Genomic DNA, 22,854 nt, shown 5'->3' with positions numbered 1-22,854 from the left:
ACTCAGTCGTCGAATGAGGTGCTTATCTTACGAGGAAAGGTTGGGTCTTTACCCATTGGAGTTTAGAAGAATGAGAGGTGATCTTATTGAAACATGTAAGACGCTGCAAGGACTTGAGAGGATGGGTATTGAGAGGATGGATATCGAGCGGATGTTTCCTCTGTGGGAGAGGCTAGAATCAGGGGCCGCAGTTTAAGAATAAGAGGTCTACCGTTTTAAGATGGAGATGAGATTTTTTTTCTCTCAAAGGGTCATTAGTGTGTGTAATTCAATTCCTTAGAGAATGGTGGAGGCTGTGGGTCATTGAAGTTTCACAAGGCAGAGTTACTCGGATTTTTGATAGGCAGAGGAGTCAAGGTTCATGACAGGAAGGTAGAGTTGAGACACAACTAGATCAGCCATGATTGCATTGGATAGCAGCGGAGCAAGTTCGAGGGGCTGAATGGCTGGCTCCAAAGTCATATGTTCCTAATGCTATCAACACAACACGGGCCCAACATAAACATTAAATTAATTGTTACAGGATTCAGAGGTTCTGGCAGCAGCAAAGGTTTTGAAGGCAAGCCGGTTACCCATCTATGCTTTGCTAAAGTGCATACTTGTTATCACCCCACACAAAGCGATAAGTAGCTTAATGTGATTTCAGCTGCAACGCACAGGGGAAATATTACAACATTAAATAATATTTTTATAGTTAGTCAATTATAAACAAATTCTGACAGTAAAAAGACAAACTTATATTCTACTAAATAAAACACACAGATTGGGATGGGGTGTGGCTCTGGGTGTGGACATGGTGAAGGTGCTCCCATGAATTGGAACAGTGGATAAGGGTAGACGATGGCTAATCTCCGATCCCCTGGTGACCTCGGCTACGTTGAGCGGGGAGACGCTGTGTGAAGACCACTTCCAACTCCCCACAGCAGAGGAGAGTCAGACAGATCGTCGCTGCTGCCTGTCTCTCTCCTGACTTCTGACGGTGACTAACGCGAGACACTACATGGGCGGTGCAGAAAAAACTGTGAGCCCGCATTCTTGGGTGAAGGGTTAGACTTGACCAATGGAGAGAAAAAAAAAAGGAGGACAAAAAGAAGAAAACAAAATAGTAAAGCATCTTGTAAAAAGATGCACTGCATCAGTGTGTGGGACAGTTCTACAACCCAGTCCACAGGTTAAGATATATGAAAATGACTTAATTCTTTAGCTATTATGGGCGGCATGATGACGCAGTGGTTAGCACTGTTACCTCACAGCTCCAGGGCCCAGGTTCAATTCCGGCCTCAGATGACTGTGGAGTTTGCACTTCTCCCGTGTCTGCGTGAGTTTCCTCCGGGTGCTCCGGTTTCCTCCCACAGTCCAAAGATGTGCAGGTTAGGTGGATTTGCCATGCTAAATTGCCCTTAGTGTCCAAAAGGTTGGGTCGGGTTACTGGGTTATGGGGAAAGGGTGGAAGCGTGGGCTTGTGTAGGGTGCTCTTTTCAAGGGCCAGTGCAGACCCGATGGGCCGAATGGCCTCCTTCTGCACTGCAAATTTTTTGATTGTATGATTCTATTAAAATTTGGAGGAGAGGGGCAGCACGGTGGTGCAGTGGTTAGCATTACTGCCTCACAACGCCAAGGTCAGTGGGTTTCGCCCCCACAACACAAAAGATGTTAAATTGCCACTTAATTGGCAAATATTAGTTGGGTACACTAAATTTATATAAATAAAAGATTTGGAGGAGGGAAAGAGATGAAAATAGATCTCTAGCTCACTGTTTATAAAAACTGAAAATGCTGTAAATACACAACAGCACCTGAATGAAGAGAGACAAATCAAAGTTCTCTCAGCATTCTGAGTGGTCTCTCCCAGAGAGCTAACCTATCTTCTCTCCGTTATATATGGTTGGCCTGTTGTATACTTTCACCGTTCTCCACATTTGCATTATTTGCCTTTTCTCCTCTTTGGTTTGGCGCGATTGAGTCAATAACTCACTTGGATCACGGCCAGAAGAAGGGTCTTCGTAGGATGAAGCCTGATTAAGTGGAGTCCCTGGAACAAAAACAGACATGATCAGCCGTTTGGATCTCAAGGTGGTGGCGCAGAGCCCGAGGGCAGCGAATGTGTAATACTGCGTGCTTCGAACCTCACCAAAAATGGCACTGCAAGCTTTCCTCTCACTGACCAGCAGGCATCAACAGATTGGTTAGTTCTCACAGATATCCAACTAAATGAGACCCCAAAAAAGAACCTCACAAAGTCCCATCTTCCCAAAACCATCAGCTGTCACTTTATATCATGAAGTGCGTGTGAAACCAGATGATTCTGGTTTGAAACAATGTTATGAATGAATCTTCTTCCCTTCCCATCTCTGTTGATAAAATTTGACTCCTTGGTCAGACATATCACTCTGCTCAAAAGAGTCCCAAACTGCATACGGCTCGTTTGCTACGACAAGTAAAGAGGCTCCATTTACATTTAACAGGCAGGTTCGGTGCTTCTCTGGTCTCTGGCACTGAACCGGCACCTGTTTTATATTAATCATTTTCCTCTCAGTAGAACGTGGGCGGCACAATAGCACAGTGGTTAGCACTGTTGCTTCACCGCTCCAGGGTCCCAGGTTCGATTCTCGGCTTGGGTCAATGTCTGTGCGGAGTCTGCACGTTCTCCCTGTGTCTGCGTGGGTTTCTTCTGGGTGCTGTTTTCCTCCCACAAGTCCTGAAAGACAACCCCTTGTGGCAATCGAAACGAGTCCAAGAGATCACTGTCGTCGGGATGAGATTTTAAATGAACTCTCTCCGTTCTCCCCGCTATTCAAAATTAACTCTCTTCCCGCACTTTTTGAAATTAACTCTCGCCCCGCACTTTTTGAAATTAACTCTCCTCTCCACGCTTTAAAAAAATGAGCTCCCTTCTCTCTCCCCGCGCTTTTTGAAATGAACTCTCACCTCTCCTCGTGCTTTTTGAAACCAAATCTCGCCTCGCGCTTTTTGAAATGAACTCTCTCCTCGCCGCACTGATCACTGACCCACTACTACACAAGTATCACACTGACATCATCTTCCTACTACATTGCCCTCCCACCCTGTGCACTATGTACCAGAGTAGGGTTATTACAACCCTTTACAGAATATTTTTTTTAAAATAGTCATTTATGGGATGTGGGCCTTGCTGGCTCAACCAGCATTTATTGTCGATCTCTAATTTCTGCTTGAGAAGATGGTGGTGAGCTGTCTTCTGGAACCACTGCAGTCCCTGAGGTGTAGGTACACCCACAGTGCTGTATTCCAGGATTTTGATCCAGCAGAATTGAAAGAAGGGTGGCACGGTGGTTAGCACTGCTGCCTCACATGCCAGGGACTTGGGTTTGATGCCGGCCTTGGATGACTGTGTGGAGTTTGCACATTCTCCTCATGCCTACGTGGGTTTCCTCTCACAGTCCAGAGATGTGCAGGTTGGGTGGGGTTATGGGGACAGGGCGGGAGAGTGCGCATCGGTAGGAAGCTCTTTCAGAGCATTGGTGCAGACTTGATGGGCCGAATGGCCTGCTTCTGCACTGTAAGGATTCTATGGGATTTCCAAGTCAGGATGGCGTCCGGCTTGGGGGGCTCCAGAGGTGCAACATTTCTAGTTTGGTGGGGGGTGTGAAAGCTGATCTGGCAAGGTGGGATGGTCTCCCTCTGTCACTGGCGGGTCGGGTACAGGCGGTTAAAATGAATGTGTTGCTGCGATTTCTGTTGATTTTTCAATGCCTGCCGATTTTCCTGCCAAAGGCTTTTTTCGGGGAGACTGAGGGAAGGATTACTTTGTTCATATGGGGAGGGAAGGTGGTCAAAGTTAGAAAGGTGCTGCTACAGAGGGGAAGGCAGGTTTGGGTCTTCCGAACCTGATGTATTACTACTGGGCAGCGAATGCAGAGAAGGTGCGGAGCTGGGTCAGAGGGATTGATTCCCAGTGGGTCAGAATGGAGGAGGGTTTGTGCAGGGGGTCGGGATTGAAAGCACTAGCAACAGCGCTGCTCCTGATGGCCCCAGGGAAATACTCAGGGAGTCCGGTAATAATAGCTTCATTGAGAATTTGGAGGCAGTTTCGCCAACACTTCGGGTTGGGGGCAGGGTCACGGGAAATGCCGATTCGGGGGAACCACAGATTTGAGCCAGGGAAGTGCGATGGAAATTTTCGGAAATTGGAGGAGAAGGGGATTAAGACACTGAAAGATTTGTTTCTTAGGGTTCGTTTGGAGGATTGAAGAAACTGGAAGCGACGTATGGGCTGGAGCAGGGAGAAATGTTTAGATACATGCAGGTTCGAGATTTTACCAGAAAGGAGATATAGAGCTTCCCGGTGGAGCCGGCCTCCACATTGTTGGAGGAGGTGCTGACGACAGGGGGACTGGAGAAGTGGGTAGTGTCTGCGGTTTACGGAGTTATTTTGGAAGAGGAGAAGGTGCTGTTGGAAGCGATCAAGGCAAAGTGGGAGGAAGAGTTGGGAGAGGATATGGAGGAAGGGTTCTGGTGTGAGGTGCTCCGGAGAGTGAATGCCCCCACCTCATGCGCGAGGTTGGGGCTGATACAGCTGAAGGTGGTATACAGAGCACACCTCACTAGGGCGATGGTGAGCCGATTCTTTGAAGGAGTAGAAGATGTGTGTGAACGTTGCCGGGGGGGGGGGGCTAATCACGTTCATATGTTTTGGTCCTGTCCAAAGCTAGAGGATTACTGGAAGGAGGTTTTTAGGGTAATTTCTAAAGTGGTGCACGTGAAACTGGACCTGGGCCCCCGGGAGGCCATATTCCGGGTGTCGGACCAGCCAGCGTTGGAAACGGGTGCGGAGGCAGATGTTGTAGCCTTCGCCTCGTTGATCGCCCGAAGGCGGATCCTGATAGGTTGGAGAGCAACCTCTCCACCCTGTGCCCTGGCGTGGCGGGGGGACCTGTTGGAATTCTTGACTCTTGAGAAGGTTAAGTTTGAACTGAGGGGAAGAATGGAGGGGTTCTACAATTCCTGGGCATTATTCATTTTGCACTTTCAAGAACTGGATAACATCGAACATTAGTTGGGGCGGGTGGGTGGGAGGGTTGGGGGGAGGGGGGCTGGGTGGGAGGGTTGGGGGGAGGGGAGCTGTATGTGTTGATGGTGACTATGGGCGATCCCTAATTCCTTTTTGTAATTTGTTTGTGTGAACATGCGGTCTAATGTTTGGGGTTTGGTGGGAGGATGGGATCGTTGTTATTGATGTTGGGATTGACATATTTGTTACTGATTATTGTTTATTGTTGGTGGGTGTAAATGTGGGAGAAAATGTCAAAAAGGAGAATAAAAAATATTTTTTAAAAAAGGATGGTGTGTGACTTGAAGGAAAACCTCCGGATGGTGGTTCCCATGTATCTGATGCCCTTGTTCTTCTAGATGGTAGTGGTCGTGGGTTTGGACAGTGCTGCCTAAGGTATCTTGGTGAGTTGCATGCATTTGTAGATGGTACACAGCTGCCACTGGTCGTCAGAGGGAGTAAATGTTTGAGGAAGGGATACCAATCAAGCAGGCTGTTTAAACCTGGATGGTGTTGAGCTTCTTGAGCACTATTGGAGCTGTACTCAATCAGGCAAGGGGAGAGTATTCCAGTACATTCAACTGACAACGTTTAAAGTTGCTGTAAACACCTGTTACACCAGGAGGTTTGCTGAAGCCGAAGGTTTGGAGCAGAGAGTCTGAGATTCTGAGACATAATGCCACAGTGAGGCCATCCAGAATTCGCTGGCTACAGCAACCCAGGCAACAGGCTCAGCTCTGATCACTCCTGCGGGGAAAAATGGGCAAAAAAAAATAAACACACACAGTCCATTGAAACACAGTGTTGCAAGGGGCCAGAAATAGAGATTAGAGATATGTCAATGGGGAGCAGTGAGCCAGGGATCAATGTCAAAGGTGCAAAAATGATTGAATATTATGGACTTTTGCATCACAACTTAAGGGAATCAGGGACTACTTATAAAGAATTTTGCTTTTCCGATGACGAGGATGTGCTGAGAAGTCACACCTCAGGTGGCTCTCATCAAGCGAACCTGCAAAACAGTCACTTTTCACTGGACAAACGCCTAAAACCTGAACAATTCATCCCCACGACTTTAGTAGAACAGGGGGGGAAAAGGAAAAAAAAAAAAGTATAAAAATTTTGTCTCAAAAGATTGAATATGCAGACCGGGAACCAGAATGGGGCGAAGGGGACCCCACTTTCAGGTGCTATTTTCCCTCTCTTGCAGGTTTCAGGACACATTTGTCGAAATGTAGCTTGACCAGTCGCTCCCTCTCCTCAAGCCCTGGTAGATCAAAGCTAACTATTTAATCAACCCATGATCAGCGATAGCCCAGTCAAACCGCTCTGGTTGATTACCAGCCATCACCAGCATTACCTTAAAAAGGCAAAATACTGCGGGTGCTGCAATCTGAAACAAGAACAGAGGATGATGGGAAAACTCAGCTGGTCTGGCAGCATCTTATCAGGAGATAAACCGAGTTAATGTTTCAGAACTGACAAAGAGTCTATGGTCTCAAAGCATTAACCCTGCTACTCTCCTGATAGATGCTAGCAGACCTGCTGAGTTTCACCAGCAAAACGTGTTACTTTGCTCTTCAATTCGGTTCAGGAATACATTTAACACTGCTCTCAGATCTCCCATGTCCCTGAATGTACTCAGTGTGTGACAGGATGGGATGCCTAACCTTCATGGATTCCAATTATCTTAAAATATAGGGGTAGAGGGGGAGGTCACAGAAGTGCCGTGCTAGCGTGTGGTTGACAAGACTTTTTCTCTTTCTTTTTGGATTCTGTTCGAGTTGCTGGGTCTTTTCAATCTTTTTCTACTTTTGTTTCTGGTTTCCAGCTGGACTTTTGTCTTTTTAGTTTTAGTATAGCTTCCCATTATGAAGAACCCAAAGGGTAACATCAGAGGATGAAAGGCAGGCGAGGGTGAAGCACAACAAGTGTGTAAACGCACGAGTGAGAGATCCAAAAGATTCTTGTTGCTTTTTAAAATATTTATTGCTATTCCCAAACAAACCACTTTCCTCTTCACCCAGCTCAAGTGTTTTCCTCTGCTTTGTTTAATTGGATTTTGTCCTTGTGTCTATTTGCAAATCCCCTCAAGTGGCCATTCTCAAGCTATGAGGCAAAACAGTGGTGTCTTGGCAGGCAATTTGACGGTGGAAGAGGGCCTCAGTCGACATCTTTACACTTCCAGCAGTGCCCACATATGTGGCGAGCAGGTGCAGGAACACTGGCGCTCCCCCACCCCGATGAAGGGGCATTGCAAGATCTAATAACACAGTACAGGATGGGTACAAACTCAGAGCTTTCCTGATGTCTTGCAATTTAAGTAAAGCATCCCTCTCCTCTCCAAAGACATTGACCGTGTTGTTGTCTCCCAAATTTGGGCCCATCCTTCCTGCAACGCCAGGTCTGAATCCTTCCTATGGGCGTCACAGTAGCACAGTGGTTAGCACCATTGCTTCACAGCACCAGGGTCCCAGGTTCGATTCCCAGCTTGGGCCACTGTGCAGTCTGCATGTTCTCCCCGTGACTGCATGGGTTTCCTCCCACAAATACCAAAAGACGCGCTGTTAGGTGAATTGCACATTCTGAATTCTCCCTCGGTATACTCGAACAGGCGGTGGAATGTGGCGACTAGGGGCTTTTCACAGTAACTTCATTGTAGTGTTAATATAGAACATAGAACATACAGTGCAGAAGGAGGCCATTCAGCCCATCGAGTCTGCACCGACCGACTTCAAGCCCTCACTTCCACCCTATCCCCGCAACTCAATAACCCCTTCTAACCTTTCTGGTCACTAAGGACAATTTATCATGGCCAATCCACCTAACCTGCACGTCTTTGGATTGAGGGAGGAAACCGGAGCACCCGGAGGAAACCCACGTAGACACGGGGAGAACATGCAGACTCCGCACAGACAGTGACCCAGCAGGGAATCAAACCTGGGACCCTGGCACTGTGAAGCCACAGTGCTATCCACTTGTGCTACCGTGCTGCCCTCCTTGTAAGCCTCCTTGTGACAATAAAGATCATTATTATATTATCCAGGTTTCTGTCCCACCAGAGTGTCAAAGCAGCTCCAATCAGAGTTACAAACGGCATCCAGTGTGACGAGAACCATGGTAACCTATCCTTTCCTCATTCTTCTCACCCAGTCAATTCCGGTAACTGTATGTGTGGAGTTTGCACGTTCTCGTGTCTGCATGGGTTTCCTCCGGGGAATCAAGTTCCCTCCCACAGTCCAAAGACGTTTTGTGGGATTAGAGGGATAGGGTGGGGGAGTGGGCCTAGGTAGGGTGATCTTTCAGAGAGTTGGTGCAGACTCGATAGGCCGAATGGCCTCCTTCTGCACTGTCGGGATTCTATGGTCTGCAGCAGGCCATCACACTATTTTCCACCAACTCTCACCACCGTTACCCAACTGCATCCTGTTCCATCTCTGTCCACCCAATCAGAGCCAGAGAATCTCTTGCAACCATCTCTACTCCCATTCCCACCCCCCCCCACAGGATTCGTTCTTGGCACCAACCCAAGTCTCGTCCACATATTGCCCCTCAGCAACATCATCTGAAAACACAAGGTCAGGATCTGCAAATACATTGATGGCACCCAGCACGACCTCTCATGACCCTTCCACTGTCTCTGAATTGTCGCACTGCTTCTCTAATGAATGGATTTCAATAGCTGCAAATATGAGGTCACCCACTGCAACCAAAAAAAGAACAGGACAGAGTACTTTCTAAAAACAATGGAGGTCCCAGGAAATGAGGCACCAAGATCATTAAAACGTCATTATGTAGAAAATCAGATGATCAACAGAATACTGGCCTTTGTATCTAAGGGGGGGGGGGGATAGCAGCCGTGTCCCAGGTGTACAAAGACCTGATTAGAACACACCTGAAATACTGTGACCAGCTCTGGGCAGCACGTCCTAGGAAGGATATATTGGCCTTGAAGGCAGTGCAGCGTAGATTTACCAGAATGAGACCTGGACGCCAAAAGTTAAATCATGAGAGCACAACACAAACTAGGGTTGCATTCTCTGGAATTTAGACAAGTTGGAGCTGATTTGATCAAAGATTTCATGATAGCAAGAGGAACAGTTAGGCTGGATAGAAAGAAATTATTTCTGCAGATTGCAGAGTCTAGTGTAATGGGGGCAGAGTCCAAACGTTAGAACTAGTTCCTTAGGAAACACTTCTACACACAGAAGGGGTGGCAGAGGTTTGGAATTCTCTTCCACAAACGGCAACTTATGTCAGATGAACTGTTGAAACTTAAAACTGAAGAATGCCAGATTTTTGGTAAGTAAGAAGTATTATGGGAATATGAGGCAAACACAGGCGTGGCGCGTTCGGATACAGATCAGCCATAACCTCATCAAATGGCCAAGAGGCCCGAAACCTATTTCTGTCCAGCTTGTTGAAATGCATTGTGGGTATTATCAGATGCCCGGCTCTGTATTACCATGTCTGAGCTCAGCGCTCGAGGTCAGCAGCTGTGAAAAGGTGAATCTAATACTTAAATGAGCATCAAATGGAACATAAAGAGGACAAACTCAGGCCCTTCATAGTCTCACCTGCACTGTGGCTGCTCGCAGGGCTCGTGGCAAACTCCTCCACTCCTGTACCCCCCAGGAAAGATAGGTTGTCAACAGCCTGCCTGGCTGTGCTCCGTCTAGGGGCAAAGAGATAAATGCCAGAGATGCATTACAATAGGTAGCAGGGACTCGCTAATGCTATTGAATGGCACATTCAAAATCATCATTTTACTCTCACTTTTTAATTTGAATCAATGTCAAAAAAGCCTTGCCAGGTGGAAGGCAGGTTGCGATTAGAAATTCCTGGAGAGTTGAAGGACAAAATTGACAAGACAGCACACGCTCACTGGTTTTTCAGCCAAGATTCAGGATCTTACACATCACATTGATCACACTGTAATCCTAGGAATAGTGAGGCGGAGAGAGAAAGAGAAAACATGAGGTGTTGTACTCTCTACTGTCAAAGTTAATACTTCAAAATTAGACCAACTTTAGAAGTGATGGGCTATCAAAGCTTAGACTAATTATATACATGGTTGGGGCGGCATGGTGGCACAGTGGTTAGCACTGCTGCCTACGGCGCTGAGGACCCGGGTTCGATCCCGGCCCTGGGTCACCGTCTGTGTGGAGTTTGCACATTCTCCCCGTGTCTGTGTGGGTTTCATCCCCACAACTCAAAGGTGTGCAGGTTAGATGGATTGGTGACACTAAATTGCCCCTTAATTGGAAAAAAAATAATTGGGTACTCTAAATTTTTTTTTTTAATTGTATACATGGTTAAAAACCCCTGAAGACTGCAGCTGAGGATAGAGGCGCACAGGCTTAATGAGTGGCACGGTGGTTAGCACTGCTGTCTCACAGCGCCAGGGACCCGAGTTCAATTCCCACCTTGGGTGACTGTCTGTGTGCAGTTTGCACATTCTTCCTGTGCCTGCGTAGGTTTCCTCCGGGTGCTCCGGTTTCCTCCCACAGTCCAAAGATGTGCAGGTTAGGTGGATTAGTCATGCTAAATTGCCCCTTAGTGTCCAAAGGTTAGTTGGGGTTATGGGAATAGAGCCTAGGTAGGGTGCTCTTTCAGAAGGTCGGTGCAGACTCGATGGGCCAAATGGTCTCCTTCGGTTCTGTAAGGGTTCTATTATTCTATGAAAAGGTATTAGATGGGGAGGTCAGTGTTCTGGCTGTGGCGCTCACACACCCTTTGTTGTCGTATTTCTGTTCACTGGTCCCACACCGTGTGGGACAGACATCTTCTGTAGCTCTCACACTGCAACAACATTAAAGTCTACTCCAATTACATCACAAATGAGGAAAAATGGACATCCTCATCAGTTTAGGCAGTAGTACAAATGACAACAAACTCTGTATGCCTGCCTGCAAATGAAGCCTGCCTGGTCTTCTAGGTCTAAGCAGGGATCAAAGAACAGCGACAGGAGATGCTGCACTCTCCCCTCAAACGGCCATTTGTAAACACAAGTGTTCGTCATTTTCGGTGAACTTGGATTCATAGCTGTTAAAACAATGCAGGTTGACTGAAAAGCAAAGTCTTTCCAGAGCTGCATCATTTATAATCAGCTATGGTTGTACCTGGGATACACTTGAAGAATCAGGCACGTCCCATTGCTGGGTAAAGGGCCCCGTTGCCGGGTGGAGGATCACTTTACCGGGAGGGTCGCTTTGTAAAGCTTTGTGGATGACACCTCAAGTTTGTAGCCTATAATGGAGGCTGACACTCCAGTGCGGTACTGAGGGAATGCTGCATTTTGACGGCTATTTTCTTTGAAATTAGACATTCAACTGAACTTCTATCTGCCCTCTAAAGTGGACAAACATAATCACTATCCTGGTGACCTGACCAACATTCCTCTTTTAAATATCATCAGCAAAACTAGGTTAACTGGCCCTTTATCCAATTTGGTGTTTGTGTGAGTTTGCAGTGTGCAATCTAACTGCTGTTTCCTACTTTACAATCACTGTCTACAATTCACATCTCATTCGTAACTTTTGACACATTTCAAGAAACCTGGAGGATGATCAGCTGCTACATAACATGCAAGTTATTGCATTGCACAACAATCCAGTAAACTGCCTTTGTGATAAATTCCGACAAATGATACCATGCAAAAAGGATAACAGAACAAGAATTGCAAGCAGGCTGGGTCCGTGTTACATTTCTATTTCCTGATGCACCACAACATGGGTTAGTTTTCGTGAATTATTTGCAAACGGTATCGTGCATGCCAACCTGCCAGTCGCTTCATGGTAAGCCAGCTCCAACAGTTCTGCAGAGGAGTGTGTGGGGTCTCGCATGCTGCTCCCCTGAAGCTCTGCCATATGCTGTCTGGTCTGGTGATGGATCTGGATCGCCTCCCCAGAGGGACCTACAAAGAGAATGTAGACTGTATGATCACTCCTAGCACCAAGGCAACCCTACGCACACACACACGCGCGCGCGCGACACACACAAAAACTCTGCTAAATGTACATCATAAAGGAGGAAATTATTTTATCCAGTTTAAAGTGCTAATTCGGCTCTGGTGGTGGCATTCTCGCCCCAGATTCAAGGAAGTCCGCGTGCCAATTCAGGCTTGTGTCTGCTTCTACTTTGGACTCATTGTACCGTGACGGGTCCTGACGTTTACTGGCTTGAGAGATGAAACCAAGTAACTGTCTCTGCTTTCCAATGGACATTAAAGACTTTGCAGGATAGTCTCAATACCAGTGGCAACTCCTTCTGGTACCCTCACCATTGTTCATCCCTCAACAACACCACCTTGCGATGAGGGCTAGGGGGGTAGCAATATTCATTAGCAAAAGGACGAGGTTTACGGGAACCAAGACAGTTACAGACCCAGGGGGAAGGTACATCATGGTCAGTGGTGTCCTGGAAGGGGCACCTGTCGTACTGGTAAATGTGTATGCTCCCAACTGGGACGACTCAGAATTCATAAGAAGACCATGGCGGAAATCCCCAACCTTGACACACACCGACTGATTATGGGGGGGGCGACTTTAACTGCGTGCTGGACCCACTGACCGGCCGATCAAACCCCAGAACGGGGAAAACGTCTGGCATGGCTAGGGAGCTAGGGGCCTTCATGGAACAGATGGGGGCAGTGGACCCATGGAGGTTCCTGCACCCGGGAGAAAAGGAGTTCTCGTTCTTTTCGCAGGTGCACAAGGTATACACCCGTATCGACTTCTTTGCAGTGGGGAAATCGGTGCTTCCAGGGATCACTGGAACGGACTACTCCGCGATTGTTATTTTCGACACTATATGGATGTGAGGTTGGAGACAGGCTGGGCCCAGCGCCCCACATGGAGGCTGGACACGGTCCCCCTGGCCGATTAGGCTTTCTGCCAAAAAATATCGCAGGCCATAGGCGATTACGTTAGTAACAACCAAGACGGGAAGGTCTCACCCTCCACGTTTTGGGAGGCACTGAAGGCTGTGATCAGAGGAGAGATCATAGCCTACAAGGCAAGTAGAGATAGGGAAGAGAAGGTGGTCAGGCAACAGCTAGTGGACTCCATTCTGGAAGTCAATAGAAAGTACTCTGAGGCCCCGACCTCAGAGCTGCTGAAGGAGAGGGAAAAGCTGTAAATGGACTTTAATCTGCTATCGACTAGGAAAGCAGTGTACCAACTCCACCAGACACGGAGGCCCTTCTACGAACACGGAGACAAGGCTGGCCACCTATTGGCTCGCCAGCTGAGAAAGCAGGCAGCCACGAGGGAAATAGCGCAGGCTAAGGATAGCAATGCCAGACTGGCAACAGAGCCAAAGGAGGTCAATCGGGCATTCGAGACCTTCTACCAGCCCCGACGGGGATGCGGGAATGAAACAATTCCTAGACAGACTGGAACTACCAGTGGTGAGGGAAGACAGACCGGGGGAGCTGGAAGCACCAATAGACCTGGGAGAAATCATGGAGAGCATCAGCTCCATGCAGGCGGGGAAGGCACCGGGACTCAACGGGTTCCCAGCGGACTTCTACAAAAGGTTCGCAACAGTCCTGGCCCCACACCTAAGGGACATGTTCGTGGACTCACCCTGCCTCCCCACGCCAGCGCAGGCCACAATTTCTCTGATACCCAAAAAAGACCTGACGGAATGTGGATCATACAGACCCATTTCACTGCTGAACATGGATGCGAAAATACTCGCAACAGTCCTGGCCAAAAGGCTGGAGGGCTGCGTGCCAGAGGTGGTCGCAGAGGACCAAACTGGCTTTGTGAAGGGTAGGCAGCTCACAGCGAACATCAGGCGGCGGTTTGGGCTAGGAGAGGGATTCACCGCCTGGGTGAGGCTCCTGTACAACTCTCCCAAAGCGAGTGTCCGAACTAACACCACCAGCTCTGAATACTTCCAGCTGCAGAGAGGAACAAGACAGGGCTGCCCCCTGCCCCACTCTTGTTTGCGCGAGCGATCGAACCCCTGGCGATAGCCCCGCTGGACGCAAAAAAGCTGGAAGGGAATCCGGAGAGGAGACAGAGAGCACAGAGTCTCACTCTATGCAGATGACCTGCTCCTCTATGTCTCGAAGCTACAGGAGGGACTGAAGGCAATACTGCAAATACTGAAAGAGTTTGGAGCCTTCTCAGGCTACAAACCTAACCTGGGCAAAAGCGAGACATTCCCAGTGAACCCAAAAGGGGGAGGGACAGAGCTGAAGGGGCTCCCGTTCGAAATGGCCCAGAAAAGATTCCGCTACCTGGGGATCCAGATAGCCAGAGACTGGACATAGATCCACAAGTGGAACCTGACCAGCCTAGTGGAGGAAGTAAGAAAAGACCTTCAACGGTGGTGCTCACTCCCACTCTCCCTGGCGGGAAGAGTGCAGACGATCAAGATGAACGTACTGCCAAGGTTCCTCTTCCTGTTTAGATCCATACCGATCTGCATCCCCAAGGCCTTTTTCCAAAACATAGACAGGCTAATCATGCCGTTTGTGTGGGGGGGCAAGAACCCAAGAATTCCCAAACCGACACTGCAAAGAGGGAAAGTCAGAGGGGGCCTGGCTCTACCGAACCTACAATACTACCACTGGGCAGCAACGGCAGAAAAAGTGAGGGGATGGGTACAAGAACCCAACACAAATTGGGTACAAATGGAGGAGGCATCCTGTAAATGAACAACTCTCCGGGCCCTGGCCACAGCAGCACTCCCATCCTCCTCAACAAGGTACACAACGAGATGAGTGGTAGCGGCCATGCTGAAAACGTGGACCCAGTTGAGACAGCACTTCGGGATAACCAAAATGTCCCTTATGGCCTCCATCTGCGGCAATCACAGCTTCCCCCCAGCCATGCTAAATACCACCTTCAAAAGATGGAGGCGGGACGGGGGCACACTGACGGTCGGGGACTTCTACGTAGGGTGCAGACTGGCGACACTGGACGAACTGACGAGGAAGTGGAAACTAGCAAGAGGACAGGAATTGAGACATCTCCAAATAAACACTTCCTTCGCAAAGAGACAGTGGGGTACCCCAGGGCCCCAGAAAGCTCACTACTAGAGGACCTGATAGGCACAAGCAGCAAGAAGGGGGGGCTATGTGGGAAAATATACAGACAGCTACTGGACAGAGCCCGGACTCCACTGGACGGGACCAGACAAAAATGGGAGGACGAACTGGGGACAGAGGTAGGATGGGGACTCTGGAGCGAAGCACTGAGCAGGGTGAGTTCCACCTCCTCCTGCGCAAGGCTAAGCCTAATGCAGCTCAAAGTGGTGCACAGAGCACACCTGACCAGAACCAGAATGTGCAGGTTCTTCCCGGAGGTGGAGGACAAATGGGAACGGTGCCAGAGGGGCCCGGCCAACCACACCCACATGTTTTGGGCTTGCCCCAAGCTTGCTGGGTTCTGGACAGCCTTCTCTGAGGCAATGCCCAAAGTTGTGGGGATGAGGGTGAAGCCATGCCCAATAGTGGCAATCTTCGGGGTATCGGAGCAACCAGAGTTACACATGGGGAAGGGGGCCAACGCCCTTGCTTTCGCTTCCCTAATCGCACGCCGGAGAATCCTGCTCGGCTGGCGATCGGCAGCACCACCCACAGCTGCAGACTGGCTCGCTGACCTCTCGAAATTTCTCCACCTGGAGAAGATTAAATACGCCATCCAAGGGTCAGAAGAAGGCTTCCTGGATACTTGGGGGCAGTTCGTCGGCCTGTTCCAAAACCTGTTCGAGGCCAGCAATGAGGAGTAAGCCAGGGGAAAAAAAGATGAAGAACCAATGGACTGCGCAACCCGGAGGGGGAATGGGGAAAGAACGGGCGGTATTCTGCCCCGCCGGATGGGACAATCGCCGGGACGCCGTGCGAATTGCGCCACGCCGCCCCGACCTCCGCGATTCTCCCACCCCCCCGAAACCAGCGCCGCGCGAATCGCGCTGTGCTGCTCGGCGAATCGCCGCAAACGGCGAGTCTCCGGCCAGGATGGGCTGAGCGGCCGCGCGTAAACGGCCTAGTCCCGCCGGCGCCGGCCACACCTGGTCGCTGCCGGCGGGTACCTGTCGCGAAGGCTTGGGAGGCGGCCTCTGGGGACGGGGGGGGGGGGTTGGGTGGGCTCCGTTCCCGGGGGGCCCTCCGGAGTGGCCTGGTACGCAATCGGGACAAACCTATCGGCTGGACGGCCTGTCTGTCGGCGGGCCTCCTTGCTTCCGCCGGCGAGCCTTGATCCATCACCATTTTTGTGCAGGGCGGCCTGGGGAGGACGGCCACGCGCATGTGCTAGTTGGCACCGGCCCAATTGCGCATGCACGGGACCCAAGGCACCTCGTCTTTTACACGGCGCCGGGTCTCTGACGCCACGCCGAGGCCCCGCCCCCGTAAATCGCGCAACGTCCCTGCTAGCCCCACGGAGGGGGGAGAATAGGGGTCTGGGAATGGGCGCTGACGCCGGAGTTAAACACGCCGGTATTTACTCCGGCGTCGGCACTTAGGAGTCCCGTTGGGAGAATCCTGTCCCACAAGAGAAGAGGAAGGGTGCTGAAACCAATGGGGGGGGGGGGGGGGGGGGGGGGGGGGAGGAGGAAGGGGGGATATCATGGACCGATCCAGAGGGCATCAAAATGTACGTACAGTTAGTCAAATGAAGGACAAAACAAACCTCTCTGTAAAATAAAGCAAATTAGCGCGGGCAAGAAAAATGTAATGTATATAATCAACAACTGTTTATAATTATGAGAAAAGCCAATAAAAAGATTTTCAAAAAAAAAAACCCAACACCACAATGCAGGAAATCGTTATGAATAAACCTGGGAGGTTTGCTAGAGACAAGTGTGCGAAGGGAGGTGGTCAATACAGGACTGAGGGTGGAGGGCGTTGTACCTTAATGCGCGCAATATACGGACAAAGATAAATGAGCTTGTTGCGCATATTGAAATTGTCCGGTACGATGGTGTGGGCATCGCAGAGATTTGGCTGCAAGGGATCAGGGCTGGGATATAAACATACAAGGATATGTGTCCTACCGAAAGGACAGGCAGATGGGCAAAGGGGGAGGGGTAGCATTGTTAGTAAGGAATGAAGTTAAATTGACAGCAAGAAGCAATATAGAATCAGAAGGCATAGAATCTCTGTGGGCAGAGTTGAGGAATCGCGAACGTAAAAAGACCCTGGTGGGAGTTATGCACAGGCCCCTAACAGTAGCCAGGATGTAGGGCAGAAAATAAATCAGGAGATAGAGAAAGCATGTAAAAAAGGCAATATTACAATAACCATGAGGGACTTCAATGTGCAGGTGGACTGGGAAAATCAGGGGCGTCATTCTCCGCCGGCGGGAGTCTCCGTTCTGCCGGTGCCCAGGGGTTTCCAGACGGCGTGGGGCTGCCCCACAATGGGAAACCCCATTGACCGGCCGGCGTTACGGAGACTCCCGCCGACCGGTCAGCGCAGAAATGTGGCGGGGCGGGTAGGAGAATTTCGCCCCAGGTTTGTAGTGGATCCCAAGAAAAATAATTTGTGGAATGTCTAAGAGATGGTTTTTTGGAGCAGCTAGTGACAGAGCCTACTAGGGAACAGGCAATTCTGGATTTGGTGATGTGTAATGAGGCAGATTTGATTAGGGAAGGTGAAGGAACCCTTAGCAGTGACCATAATATGATAGAATTTACCCCGCAGTTTGAGATCAGCTAGAATCAGATGTAACGGTATTACAATTAAATAAGGGTAACTACAAAGACACGAGGGAGGAGCTGGCCAGAGTTGATTGGAAAAGGAGCCTAGCAGGGAAGACAGTGGAAGAGCAATGGCAGGTGTTTTTGGGGGTTATCCAGGAGGCACAACAGAAATTCATCCCAAGGAGGAGGAAACATGCTAAGGGGAGGAAAAGGCATCAACAGCTGATGAGGGAAGTCAAGGACAGCATAATAGCAAAAGAAAAAGCATACAAAGTGACAAGAATTAGTGGGAAGCCAGAGGATTGGGAATCCCTTAAAAGTGAGCCGAGGACAACTAAAAAAGCAATAAGGGGAGAGAAGGTGAAATATGAGTGCAAGCTAGCTAGTAACATAAAAGAAGATAGGAAGAGGTTTTTTTTTCCAATATATAAAATGTAAGAGAGAGGCAAAAATAGACATTGGACCACTGGAAAATGAGGCTGGAGAAGTAATAATAGGAAACAAAGAAAGGGCAGAGGAACTGAATAGTTACTTTGCATCAGTCTTCACAGTGGAAGACACCAGTGGGATGCCAGAGCTCCAGGAGAATCAGGGGGCAGAGGTGAGTGCAGTGACCATTACTAAGGAGAAGGTTCTGGGCAAACTGAAAGGTCTGAAGGTGGATAAGTCACCTGGACCGGATGGACTACACCCCAGGGTTCTAAAAGAGATAGCTGAGGAGATTGTGGGGGCATTGGTGATGATCTTTCAGGAATCACTGGAGGCAGGAAGGGTCCCAGAGGACTGGAAAGTGGCTAATGTAACACCACCATTTAAGAAGGGAGGGAGCAGAAGATGGGAAATTCTAGGCCGGTTAGCCTGACTTCGTTCATTGGTAAGATTTCAGAGTCCATTATTAAAGATGAGATCGCGGAGTACTTGGAAGTGCATGATAAAATAGGACTGAGTCAGTACAGCTTCGTCAAAGGGAGGTCATGTCTGACAAATCTGTTAAGAGTTCCTTGAGGAGGTAACAAGGAAATTAGACAAAGGAAAACCAGTGGACGCGATTTATTTAGATTTCCAGAAGGCCTTTGACAAGGTGTCGCATAGGAGACTGTTAAATGAGTTGTTAAGAGCACATGGTGTTAAGGGTAAGATCCTGGCATGATAGAGGATTGGCTGATTGGCAGAAGGCAGTGAGTGGGGATAAAGGGGTCTTTTTCAGGATGGCAGCCAGTGACTAGTGGTATGCCTCAGGGGTCTGTGCTGGGACCACAACATTTCACAATATACATTAATGATCTGGAAGAAGGGACTGAAGGCACTGTTGCTAAGTTTGCAGATGATACAAAGATCTGTAGAGGGACATGTATTATTGAGGAAGCAGGGGGGGCTGCAGAAGGATTTGGACAGGCTAGGAGAGTGGGCAATGAAATACAATGTGGAAAAGTGTGAGGTCATGCACTTTGGAAGGAGAAATGGAGGCATAGACTATTTTGTAAATGGGGAAATGCTTAGGAAATCAGAAAAATGAAGGGACTTGGGAGTCCTTGTTCAAGATTTTCTTACGGTTAACATGCAGGTTCAGTCGGCAGTTGGGAAAGCAAATGCAATGTGAGTATTCATGTTGAGAGGTCTAGAAATCAAGACCAGGGATGTACTTCTGAGGCTATATAAGGCTCTGGCCAGCCCCCATTTGGAATATTGTGAGCAGTTTTGGGCCCCTTATCTAAGGAAGGATGTGCTGGCCTTGGAAAGGGTCCAGAGGTGGTTCACAAGAATGATCTCTGAAATGAAGAGCTTGTCGTATGGGGAACGGTTGAGGACCCTGGGTCTGTACTCGTTGGGGTTTAGAAGAATGAGGGGGTATTTTATTGAAACTTACAAGATACTGCGAGGCCTGAATAGAGTGGCCGTGGAGAGAATGTTTCCACTTGTAGGAAAAACTAGAACCAGAGGGCACAATCTCAGACCAAAGGGACGAACCTTTAAAACAGAGATGAGGAGGAATTTCTTCAGCTAGACGGTGGTGAATCTGTGGAACTCTTTGTCGCTGAAGGCTGTAGAGGCCAAATCACTGAGTGTCTTTAAGATAGAGATAGATAGGTTCTTGATTAATAAGGGGATCAGGGGTTATGGGGAGAAGGCAGGAAAATGAGAATGAGAAAAATATCAGCCATGATTGAATGGCGGAGCAGACTCGATGGGCTGAGTGGCCTAATTCTGCTCCTATGTCTTATGGTCTTATATTCGATGGCTCCTTTCATCATCCCGAAGAGGAAACCCAAATTTACAAACAACGGCAAAATTCATTTTTCAATTCAGGGGAATGGCTCTGAATTAAATGTACAGCAAGACTGAATATTTGTCAATGCTGAACGAGAACATTAATTGCAAATCACCAGACAATTCCCTCATTATAGAACTGACTGGAGGGCTATCATCAATTAACCCTCCATGTGTTTTAATTGTGTGCAGGCTATAAGTCCACAACCCCTTGACATTTTGGGGGGGCAGTGATGGAACAGAGGTAGAGCAGGAACTTTTTGATTACTGTGTGACCACACAGCTGAGAGGAAATACTGGCCATATAGGACATTGGGGTTGTCTAAAATACTGGCACTTTGAAACTGTCATGAATTAAAGCTACTGATTAATAAATCATGCATTCACATTTTTTTAATTCACAATATACCTGAGTGAAAGAGTTGGGTGCCAAACTATCAAAGCAGAAATTTGGTCAGGAAAAGGAATGAACTGCCCTCTTTTTTCAATGATCAAGCTTCCAGTTACAAGCTAAATTTTCTTATTTTCTTACAAGAACAGGTCAACGGCTAGGAATCCTACAGCAATTCACTTCCTGAGTTCTCAAAGCCTGGCCATCATCTACAAGACAGAAGTCGGGAGTGTAATGCTATATTCTTCACTTGCCTGGATGAGTGTAGCTCCAACAACACTCAAGAAGCTCAACATCATCCAGGGCAAAGCAGCTTGCTTCATTGTTAACCCTTCCACAAACATTTACTCTCTTCACCACTGACAAAGAGCGGCAGAAGTGTGTGCCATTTACAAGATGCACTGCAGAAACTCACCAAGGATCCTTAGGCAGCACCTTCCAAACCCACAACCACCTAGAAGGAAAAGGGCAGCAGATACATGAGAACACCACCACCTCGAGGATTCCATGAAACCAACTCACCACCTTGACTTGGAAATATATCGCTGTTCCTTCACTGCCAGTGGGTCAAAATCCTGTTCAATGTCCCACACCACCATAACTCATCTAGCAGCATACCCTGACACTCAGGACGCAACCGAATATCCTTATACTACATCACACCCATATACACCACCCATCATGCCACTGGCATCCCGTGCCATGCGTCCCCTGCCGCCCTTCTCATCACCCCGTCAGGTCTACCCCAACCATGCCACCCCTTGGCATGCCACACCACCTCCCTGTCACCTCTCCCGCCGCCCCCCCCCCCCCAACTCCACCCCCCAACCCGGTGTCTCTAATGGCTGCACAGCTCCCAAAGAGCCATGTAAAACCGGACGATCAACTCCAAAAAGAGGATGCAACAGGGGACTCAGATGAGGATCTCTTTGTTAGTTTCCCGTACTCCACTTCAATGATTCACTCCCAGAGATGCTTGGTGCATTGGTAAGCCCACCAGATAGCCTCTACTCGAGAAACATGGCGAAGTCCAGCTCAAGATGACAGAGGGCATCGAGCAGAGTTTGGAATCCATCCGTTCCACCATGGAAGTGCTGGCAAACTGCACGGTAACACTGCCAGGCTCACTGCTGAGGGAGCATCTGTTGGCTGATGTCTGAGCTTCCACTGTACAGCAGGTGGAGGTTGCCATGCAGGCACAGACTGTTGCCTTCATGAGTTTGGATTTCAGTGCTCAATAGGGCATGTAGACATCGATAGTGGTCCAGCAAGCTGTGTTCCAGCAGTTACGAAGATTAAGCGCTGCTCTGTGATAATGGCAGGAGCTTCATGGAGCAGGAGCTGGCTGCCGTCTCTCAGAATAACAGCATTCAAACAGCATTCATTCTCCCAATCTGCCAATGCCACTGCTGTTGCCTGTCAGTCAGGCATCCCAGAATGCTGCCACCTATGCTTGGCTCGCCCCAGAGCAGTTTGTGAACATTTTGTCACGTCCAATCAACTTAGCCTGCACATTTTCGTTTGTATTTGGAACAACTGAAAAAGAGACATAGGTGGATTGGCAGAGTAAGGGATGATAAGGGTACGGTGTTGGTGGACCCAGAGGGGGTGAATGACGTATTTGAGGCAGAGGAGGAACTGGTTCAGGGATTGGAGCTCCCAATTGGGTTGAGGGAGGTGATGGACAGTATGGGGGTGATGCAGACAGGGAAGACCCCGGGGCTGGAGGGGTTTACTGTGGAGTCACTGTCGGTAAGGGCGTCTTATGAGGCAAGGGAGTGGGGGGAAATCCCCCCTACATAGTCGCAGGCTTTGATCTCCCCGATATTAAAAAAGGACAAGGATCTGGAGCAGTGTGGGTCGTACCGCCCGATATTGTTACTGAATGTGGATGTCAATGGCGCCCCAGGGGTGATAAGCGAGGACCAAACGGGGTTTCTGAAGAGGAGGCAGTTGATGGCAAACACGAGGAGGCTGCTAAATGCAATCATGGTGCCTTTGGAGGGGCAGGAGGTGGAGGTAGTGGTGGCGATGGATGCAGAGAAGGCATTCGATTGGGAGAAGAGGGAGCATCTGCTGGAGGTTCGGAAAGGGGTTTGTGGATTGGAACCAGTTGCTGTACAAGGCCCTGGTAGCAAGTGTGCGGACGAGCAGTATCGGGCACATTATGAGGATTTTGGAGGAATTTGGCTGGTTTTCAGGGTACAATGTTAATATGGGGAAGAGCAAGCTGTTCCCGATTGAGACTAGAGGGCAGGAGAGGAGGTGGGGGAGCTGCCGTTCAGGGTGTGAGCAAGCTTTAGCTATCCAGGTGACTCAGGGTTGGGCACAGCTGCACAAGTTGAACCTGGCTCGGCTGGTGGAGCAGATAAAAGTGGATTTTAAGAAATGGAATGTGCGGGGTGGATGCAGATTGTAAAAATGACGGTGCTGCCAAGTCTCTGTTTGTGTTCCAGAACCTCCCAATTTTCATCCTGATGTCATTTTTCAAGAAGGTTAATGCGCT

At 49.0% G+C, this 22,854-nt stretch overlaps 1 protein-coding gene across 7 annotated transcripts in view; it reads right to left on the bottom strand.

Annotated features, from left to right (window-relative positions):
- Positions 1-22,854, bottom strand: part of depdc5 (DEP domain containing 5, GATOR1 subcomplex subunit) — a 265,638-nt gene that overhangs the window by 141,745 nt on the left and 101,039 nt on the right. For all 7 annotated transcript variants that reach the window (XR_011940662.1, XM_072498598.1, XM_072498564.1 and 4 more), the window contains exons 22-24: positions 11,810-11,945; positions 9,607-9,704; positions 1,976-2,032 (exon numbers count right to left, since the gene is read on the bottom strand). Coding sequence is in view for 6 of the 7 variants with exons in the window: in XM_072498598.1 (XP_072354699.1) it covers positions 1,976-2,032; positions 9,607-9,704; positions 11,810-11,945 (291 nt within the window). In the remaining variant the exon portion in view is untranslated. The remainder of the gene's footprint in view (positions 1-1,975; positions 2,033-9,606; positions 9,705-11,809; positions 11,946-22,854) is intronic.

Source organism: Scyliorhinus torazame, chromosome 1, assembly GCF_047496885.1.
Source record: "Scyliorhinus torazame isolate Kashiwa2021f chromosome 1, sScyTor2.1, whole genome shotgun sequence".
Lineage (NCBI taxonomy): Eukaryota > Metazoa > Chordata > Chondrichthyes > Carcharhiniformes > Scyliorhinidae > Scyliorhinus > Scyliorhinus torazame.
This window is presented reverse-complemented; position numbering and strand designations above follow the sequence as displayed.